General features: G+C 37.6%; 1 protein-coding gene across 2 annotated transcripts in view; it reads left to right on the forward strand.

The window, feature by feature from the left end:
• Window positions 1-9525, forward strand: part of RICTOR (RPTOR independent companion of MTOR complex 2) — a 72486-nt gene extending 62961 nt beyond the window's left edge. For both annotated transcript variants that reach the window (XM_063295730.1, XM_063295732.1), the window contains exons 35-39: window positions 394-627; window positions 1076-1234; window positions 1679-1802; window positions 3274-3412; window positions 3513-9525. In XM_063295730.1, the coding sequence (XP_063151800.1) occupies window positions 394-627; window positions 1076-1234; window positions 1679-1802; window positions 3274-3412; window positions 3513-3587 (731 nt within the window). In that variant the 3' untranslated portion in view covers window positions 3588-9525. The remainder of the gene's footprint in view (window positions 1-393; window positions 628-1075; window positions 1235-1678; window positions 1803-3273; window positions 3413-3512) is intronic.
• The last annotated feature ends 339 nt before the right edge of the window (window positions 9526-9864 follow it).

Genomic DNA, 9864 nt, shown 5'->3' on the forward strand with positions numbered 1-9864 from the left:
CAACAGATAACGACTCCCCGAGATGGAATCCTCCGCCCTTCCCAGATGAAACACGTATCAGTGAAATGACACGCGAAACATTACGATGTACCAGCAACATTGGGACGGTGAACATGACAGCCTGCCTGAAACGTTCTCTGGAATCACTTGATAAACGGAATATTGGCAACACTTTTTTAGTGTTGGGCAAGACTCATGGAAATGTGTAAACATTGCAGTGTGTTTACTCTATGTAGCTAAAGCAAAGTTCCCTTTAATAACTGAAATTTACTCAGATGTGGGCTTATTTTCTGCCCTTCTTAAAAAAGATTACTTGTAAGACTGAATTGCAGAAGGTGCTATTGTATTGCTTCATTGCATTCTATTCTCTGTTGCTTAACAAAATGCCTCCAGGTTTGCCATGTGGTTCTGATGAGCTTGTAAAGAGTCCCTTCCAGATGCTTCGTCAGCAGATAAGTCTTACGGAGATTATGAACACAAGTCGTTCAGATGCCTCCCAGTTCCTAGAAAACATGGAAGACACCGGACTCCAAGAGCACACTGAAGATAATTGTCTCTATTGTGTTTGTACACACATCCTGGATTATCAGCATAATAACAAACTGAACTCTGCATATAGTCACACAGGTTAGTGCCATGAGGTCTGCTTCAGTCAGACAACTCTATCCTGATCTGCAATAATTAGGAGGCTGGAAGCTTTGTTCATGCTGCTTCAGTTTTCTGGTGCTGTTTCAGACAGAATTCCAAAATCTATTTCATAATCTTGAAAGCTAGAAATCTTCGTTGAATGTTTAACTTCTCAGGATGGCAAATCCTTTGGAAGCTAACCTTTTCTCATTGTTGTTGTTGTTTTTGATGCCCATAGTGCCTGCATCATAAATTCATCATCAAAATACTTTTCTTTTACTAGTGCATTGTTATCAAAATAGTAATTCATATTTGGTTGGATTGTTTCTAACTTACTCAGTTCTGTATCATGCTATTGTTTTTTTCTTCTGTGCAAATTTTCTGTATCATGCTGTTTTTTTTTCTTCTGTGTAAATTATTCCATATATCTTATATCAAACTTTATCAGAATTTTCAGACATTCCTTATTCAGACTGGTGTGGAAAGGCTATGCATAATCATTTGGATGTGGTTTCACATTCCTCGAAGTTTTCTGGAATTTCAGGATGTAGTGATGCTGTATCCCATGGATCAGCTAGTAGTATCAAGAGTACTGATCTCATCATAGGTGAGTGATTTTTCATAAAGTTTGCTTCTGATGCTGTTGTTGCTTGGATGTTGGATGCTTTCACCAGAAACCCCAGCTTTGCGCCCTGCTTCTTAACACCTGAGTAATCAATATGATGTGTGTACTGTTTGAGGCCATCCAGGCATTACTAAGTCTCCCACCTTCTGCACAATGTCTGCTTTTATCTTTCCCCTCTCTGTATATGGTCTGGGCTTTTGATTCTCACCTTTAGTTCATCCTGTCTGTTTTCCCATGGTCTCTTTATCATGAGTAAGTATGTCCACTTGAACCAAAAGAAGTAACGTTTGTACTTAAGAGTAGCTTTTACACCCATTGGCTTGTATCTTTAAAATAGTTAGCAGTCTTTGTCAATGTTATCCAGTGATATTTCAGTCAATAAATACTGTATTGGGTTAACATACTGTCAAATTTATTTTTCCAAAGGCATGAAATCAATCCCAGATGATACTCCAGTATGCCGCATACTGCTGAGAAAGGAAGTCTTGCGATTAGTAATCAACTTGAGTAGTTCGGTAGGAACTAAAGGTCATGAAACAGGTCTCTTGACGTAAGTGAAACTTCATCCAATTTTTTTTTAGCTTTTACAAGTAGTATTCCTTTTGTCTTTGAATTGGGGATGAAATTGTTTCACACTTCATACAAATCAGTTCTGTGTAGAACTTGGATAGGGAAAACATACAGCTGTACTTCCAGCACTGCTTAGCTGCATCTCAAAATAGAACTCACATGTAACGTGTTAGAAATAATACAATTGAAAGGACTAAGTTGACTGCAAGGAATTCCTCAGGATTATACTCATCTCTCTACTTCTTTTCACTTGCTAGTCTATAATCAGAGTCAGATTTAGATGAGTTGGCAGCTGTGGGGAGAGATTCCCTTTGGGAGGAAATGTTGAAGTGACGGCACATTATTTCTTTATAATTTTCCCCACAACACTTCCAGCAAAACTTATTGCTGATCATAGTTTGAGTAAGCAGGTATTAATAATGACATTAATTTATCAGTCAAGCTTCAGTAGTTGAGGCCTGTGTCAAAGTTTCATCATGTAAGTCTTTAAACGCCAGAACCCGCTAAATTCCAGTATGTTTTCGTCTACATGAGATACACGTTATCTGCATATTCAGTTCATTCCAGAAGCATTTTGATGCAGCACTATCACTCTATGAGCCAGTTTGGTTAGTGGTTAAGACATCAGGCTAGAAATTGGAGACTGGGAGTTCTAGTCCTGCCTTAGGCACAAAATGTCGGGGTAATCAATGAAGAAAACCATGCTGAGTCAGATGCAAACTCTAGTTCCTTTATTGTTCTCTACCATATACAGAATCTTGCCAGACTAAAGGTTCCTTAACTGAGCAAAAGGGAAGAATACTCTTGAATCTAGGGTGGGGCTAATCTAACTTTCTTCCTCGGCCCCTCCACACTCTCCAAGGAGTGCAAACTGAGAATGCTGAGCAGCCTGGAATGCGCTCTCCTCTCCCCCCGCTCTGATCTCCATCACATCACCCCCCTCCTCAGGGACACATTCCATCACACACAGCCAGCTGGGTGACCTTGGGCCAGTCACACACACTCATCCCCAGGAAGGAGGAAATGGCAAACCACTTCTGAAATCTTGCCAAGAAAACTGCAGGGACTAGTTCAGGCAGTCGCCAGGAGTGAGAAAAAAAAAAAACCTGACTTGAAGCCCCTCCCCCCAAAACACCCTATCACTCTAGAGTGTGCAGTGGCTGAGTCTAGCACCCAGTAAGAAAGAAGTGGCTATCTTGGCACTGAACCAACTTTTCTTGTAGCCATCACATGTGATATTTGTGAAAGCATGACTTTTGATATTTAGATTAGGTTCCTTCAAATTTTTTATTTAGTTTTATTTATTTGCATTGTGTATTTCTTCATATTTTATTTCAAAGGCTTATTTCTCAAGATTTGCCTGAATATCAGATTCTTGTCTCAGGTTATAAGACTTCATACTACTTTGATGGAACATTTTTAAAAACGTTTCCTTGCTCTTTCTGATTCAGAATTAAAGAGAAGTTTCCCCAAGCATTTGATGATATATGCCTTTACTCTGAAGTGTCCTACTTGCTAGCTCACTGCACTTTTCGATTACCATCTAGACGGTTCATTCAGGAACTCTTTCAAGATGTACAGTTTTTACAGGTGAGGAGAATTAAAATCTAATGCACTCGTGAAATGTGGCACTGAGTTACTGCTCCATGTAAGTTGCCTTGAAAACTCTGTACACTCTGTTTTCCTCTAGATGCATGAAGAAGCAGAAGCTATTTTAGCCTCACTGGCAAATCAACAAACAGATAATCCATCAACTGAATCCTGACCTCTTGTTTTCCATGGTGTGGTAAATGTGAAGTTACTAGTAGCATTCAGTAACATCTAATTGACTGGGCAACAGAGAAGTATCATCTTCTGAATTGTTCCAGGAGTTCTGGTACATGAAATTGGATGCTCAGTTGCAGAATCTTTCTTCAATGGAACTTGCTTCCAAAGCCATCTGAGCCCTGAGGGGAATTGTTAAAACAATGAAAGTAACAAGATATGCAAGAAGAATGAAGCACCAGACACTTATGCAGGTTTTCATTTCACTTATTTTTAAATGCAATGTCACAAAAATAGAGGACAAAGTACGTGGGACCTGGTTTACATGGTTGACTTTTGACTTCCGTTTTGGACAGAGTTGATGCCTTGTGTGTTTACCCTGGATTTTAGAGACATGGTATCTTAAGCTGTATCCCATTGTCATCAACGGAGCATGCTGTAACCGTGACATCAGGGGATTAATTAGGGGCTTTCCGTGATATATTTCTTAATTTTTGTGAACACTACTTGGACAATTTCTGCCCTCAGAGAATCTTCAGTAACTTGGAGGATAACCTTAAATTATTTTATTGTTATAATATTAGCAGTCTGTCCAGTTTTGTTGCAGTTTCATGTAATTATGTGTAAACTGAACCAGTTAAGGAACTTCACTACAGTTTGCATTAAAAAAAAAACCACACACCAATCCCTTGGAATCAGATTTCCCTACATGTAATGCATGCATTTTAATGGGGTGTTCTACATTAATGCTCATCCAGTATGTTAATTGATTGTCTAAATGTAAATCTTCAAAAACAATGATTTTTTTGTCAGGCAAATCAAGTAAAATTAATACCTATTGCTGCTTTTAATCAAGAAAAATGCAAAATAATAATTCCACATTCCATGGCTTTAAATCCTAATAATTTGCTTCAATCATACACATAAAAGATTAATGGCAAGTTAATACCAATAATTGTAGTGAAAAGCCTTAAACGTGCAGCGTTGAAGTGCTACGTTGCTATAATTCAGAGGTCTTTTGGATAAAATTTGCACAGATTACATAATGGTGACAATATGTAGCTCCAGTCTGAAATTTATGCAAGTGTGGAGTTGAAACAAACTGAATTTATTTCCAAACTGAAAAGGCTCTTTTAGAATCAAATAACTGATACCTGGAAACCTGTACGTACAAATGTATAATTGTTTTGTTTACAAAACCTATAGTGCACTGGGTTACTTGGTCATTTCTCGTGTATAAAAATAGTTCAGGTGGATTGTATTGGGAATATGTCCACCAAAATTTATCTCCCCTTAAAAGTATGCAAAGATTTGCTTGTCAAGATGAAATTAGCTCAGTTTTACATATATTTTTAACTGAGCATAATTAGCATGCTAACATATATATATTTTGTGGTAGGAATTTGTTCTTAGAGGCATATAATATTATGTACATTTACACTTGTTATGGAAGCTAGCAATGTCTAGTTCAGTATACTGTCATATCAAAAGATGGTGTTGCTCCCCAGCTCTGGAAGAAAGTAGATGCCACCATAACAGTCATAGCATTGTCTAAGAAAGATGAAGAGTTTATTTGTGAATTGAATCTTCAGCACTAGTAATCCTAAGTAAAACCTTACACAGTTGAAATAACAAAGGATTGATAGTTCCTTACACATAAAACTCAAAGCAGTTTTTTTTCCTCAACACCCTGAAATGGCCAGGTAGGGCATCTGAAGCTTACTGCATTAGATCAGAACTTTTTAAAAATTCTGCTCCTCACAAGAATTAGGCACCAACCCCTGCATCCTTAGAATAAATCTGGAATTCTCTTCCTGCCACTTTGGCTGGAACTGTAATAACCTCTCTGTATTCACTGTGATCCACAGATGTAAGTACTAGTGGGTGGAATACTTTCCAGGGTGGTATTTTTTACACTAGACAGGCAGAAAGCAGAATGAAGGACCTAGCCTGAACAAAAGAGAATCACTTCACCCTGATTGGTCTATATCTGTAACTCCCAAAAGGAAGTTATCTCTAAGACACCAGAGTTAATTTGTCTTCTGGCTTCTAATTTACCTCTCAAGAACAGGTCACTCAACAGATAAGGACCTACAAACCAGATACAGGCCACTCTACATACAGAATGTGGGACACAGTTCCTAAGACCTTTTAAGGAAATGCATGCCTTCTACCTCCAAGCAGAAGTTTACATTACCTCATTATACTGCTTTGAACACATTCTAAGTGGGAGATACATCAGAATAATGTTTGGGTCAATCTAATCCTCTCTAAAGTATTGGGGTATGTTACTATGGTACATAGACAATGCAGTATGGATAACCTAGAGAATTGCCATAAGGAGTTTTACCATTCCAGCCCAGGGCTGAAGAATCTTAAGGCAAGATCATAATGTTTTGCTGTTACGTTTCTAGATATGAAATTTGAGTATCTGTTGAGAATGTTCTTACTTATCTCTAGTTTAGTGACCATTTAGAAGCTAAACAACTGAGGAAAGGAGGAATTGGAGAAATTTCAAATATTTCATTCTCAGGTAGGGATATCTTTTTAAATACAGTATTTAAGTTGGTGAGGGTTTTTTTTTCCTAATTTGTTTTTTCAGGTTTTCAATTTAGAGACTATAGGAGGGAATAGGGTGCTCTCTGCTTGCTTTTCTGAACTATGGAACGAAGTTCTATGTTGGGAATAACAGCAGATATAACCCAGAGAGAAGTGTGCGCCAGTAAGATTTCAGTATCTTCTCCTCCCATTACACTCTTTGGCAAAACCGTATTACAATAATTAATGGATCATCTGGAAGGCCATGAAGTTACAGTAGTTCCCTGATTTCTATGAGAACCTCCTGAGGAAAAAATGGGAGGGGGGAGAAATGGGTCAGGAGAAAATAAAGGAAGGGCTTCAGCTGCTTTAATGCCTGTATATGGTCATCATACAGAGTTCACTAATAATTATTCATCGATATTTACAGATGCTTTGATCTTAGATAAAACTCCTGTGCAGAACCAAAATGCCAGCCACAGTAGACCAAATGGTGGTGTAAATTCCAAAGGATTAATACAATACTTCCAGTGGAAAAAAAAAAAGCAAATAGCTGATTGTACATAGTTATGAATGCTACCTCAGTTATGATAGAGTAATAGGATCTATAGATCAGTAACTCTAAATGAAGTTAATTCATTTATTCTGTGTTTTGCATTTTTGCTTTCAAGGCAAAACTAGATGAGAAAGTTTTCATTAAAACAAAGATGGTTAAGCTTTCAAGCTACAGCTGTTACTGAAGAAATATAATTACAGTGGAAAATTAAAAAGTAAATTCTGCTGAATGTACTGATATACCCACTTAGATAATAATGCATAGGTATTCATGTTTTGCCATTAAAAAAAATGAAATTTTGGCTTCCATTGAGAATACTGCCCCAAAAGAGCTGACCTTAACTGTATGGGCAACAGCATCACAAAAAATGGCAAAGTAATATTAATTGAATTTGGATCTATGTATTAAAATACAGATCAACAGTGGCTGCAGTATCTGAACTGATGTTTCTTCCTCATGATGTTATATTTAATTTGTTAATCAATTTGTTGTAACAGAACATACCTGGAATCTGGGTAGAAATTCATCTTTTTTTAATTTTACTTACTGACTGAGTTTTACAAGGCCAGTCGCTAGCTTCTTACATTGATGCATTTCTTTGTACCCTTAAAGCCATGTACAGCTCTTGCGCTTGGCAAGGAGAACAAAAAGCCTTCTGGAGCCCCATTAGGTTGCCATTGGGAAATGGGTTACTTTCAGCTTAGGTACTTCTCTGAAGCAATTTCTCCTTAATCACTAAACCCAAAATTTGAATAAATACAATAGAACATGGAAGAGGTCTACACTTGCATTACAGATTATAAGTATGATGGGAGTGGTATCAGGGCTGCGCATGCTTCTAAAGTGGTTTGGCAGAAGCATTTCTGACCTCACACAAGCGTAGCAGCCACATCTTTTTTCAAGCTTCTGCTTTAAGAGTCAAAGACACATTAAAGCAGCAACAGCAGCTTTTTTTTTCAGGCTCTCACAGAGGTTTGAATGAAGAACAGAGAGGTGCTGCGCTTAGACCTGCATGGGGTCCACAGCACTTTGGAATCATTTTCAAATAATGCACGACCCTGATAGCATTGTCATTTTGGTAGGCTTGGATGGCACAATCCAGAAATGCTATACAAAGAAATTCCTACATAAATGCGCTCTCCCATTATTGAAAGGGTGAAAAAATTTGCAAAGACATTTAATGCTTGCAGCTGTCTCACAATGGACTCTAATAGCATGTTCTATGTTTTGGGAACATACTGGGAGGGAGGGAAGCCTTCCTCCATGCACCTCCCCCAGCCATAAACACTGGCAATTATTTGGACATGGGATATTTAAAGAGGCCTTCTTAGAGTATGTGTGGTGGGAAAAGGAGAGTGGAAGAGATAACAGGTTATGAATGACGAAGAATAATCGTCATTTTCTATCTTCCTTATAATGTATTCCTGGGGGGGGGGAGGATGAATAGTGTGAACAATCAAACTCAGTTTGGTTCTTCACATTCAGCATCTCCATCTCTATTGGTATAGGCTCCAGAGTACCTTGATTTTAACATACGTTTAAAAAACAAATAACTTTTCCTTATTTCATATTTCCCAAAGAGCATAGATTTGAATATTGTGTTGTCTGTTTATGTCAAAGGACCCAATTTCTACCAACTCTCTTCTCCCACTGCAACCTTTCATGTAATTCACAAGTCCTTCAAACCACAGATTTTGGGGGAGTCACAAAGCTCCATTTTTATGTTCCACTCACAGAATGATCCCAGATCATACTTTATAGCTACAGCAAACAGTCATATGTCCTATAAAAATAGGCCAAGAACCTAAAGACATTACACTAATAAAAGATAGCTTTAAGTATTCATACTCCTTGCTCATGGGGACATAAAGTGCATATGTTGACCTTCAACATTTGCCAAGTGAACCGTACCTGCCAGCACCCACAGGATCATTGGATCTGTATTGATACATTTGGGACCTTCTGCATTTAAGTTGTTACCAGAATAGAACTATTAGAACTCTTTACCAAACATGTTCTAATAACTAATGAAAACTATTGTGAATCAACAAAAATTGCTCCTTAGATATGACATAATTGCAGTCAGCCACATAGGTCAGTAGCCTTCCTAAACTTGGTCATTCCCAGTAATGGTGGACAACACCCCTCATCCCCAATCCTCATGTGCAATAGTTAGAGGCAATGAGTTACAGTTTGTATCATGGAAAGATTATACACAGTATAAAAAATGATACAGGATAACAAAATAAAGGTTTTGCAAAGTTAATATCCCATTTGTAACATGAACATTAATTTCAGATAGCGGGGGCATAATCCAACCAAGCAAAGCAATTCTAAGGTTTAGGAGTGCTTGCTTAAGTTGAATCTTGCCTTGAATGTGTTAATCCTTTCTGTATAATCAAGGGAAATTAAACTGTCCCTTGATTATTGTCTCTTGCAATAATCCTAATGTGTATGTGTGCGTGTGTGTGTGATTTCCCCCCCCCACCCTTATTGTACCTTGGGAGCTACAGTGCTGGCTTAGAGGTATACTAGTGATAATGGGAACATAATCATATGTTTCTAACACATATCCCTGTTAGAAATTATCTAGAAATGGTAGCCTTATCTTGATTTTTTGGAATTTTAGTTAGGATTACTGTATCTTAAAACTCCAGATTTGCTACATGTTTTTGTTGACTTTTTACTTTCAGTAAAAAGTAAAGAATGTGGTTTTCCTTAGGACTATTTTTGTAAAATAGCTGGATAGCAATGCTACAGCATGCAGAAATTGCACTTTTTTGCCTGACTTGCTTGTAAAATAGACACTATTTAATTTGGGGAAAAATGTAATTTATGCCAAAAAGAATCAGGCAACTTGCTGCCATTTTGCCACTGCATAGGTTAGAGTAGCACAAAATGCAAGAACTTGGGGGTGGAAACGATTTGTAGATATAATTATTGTGGAGGATGGGGAAATATGCTTCAGATAGTAGATGCCAATAACCCAAATGATGCATGGGTTGGAAATTATGTAAATTAGTCATTCGGAGTGGGTGGCGGGGAGAGACTATGGAAAGACTCATTTTCCCTATCGTGTATGGTCAATTTTCCATATAGATAGATAGATAGATAGATAGATAGATAGATAGATAGATAGATAGATAGATAGATAGATAGATATAGATATTCCATATATATATAT

This window comes from Candoia aspera, chromosome 2 (assembly GCF_035149785.1).
Source record: "Candoia aspera isolate rCanAsp1 chromosome 2, rCanAsp1.hap2, whole genome shotgun sequence".
Classification (NCBI taxonomy): Eukaryota; Metazoa; Chordata; class Lepidosauria; order Squamata; family Boidae; genus Candoia; species Candoia aspera.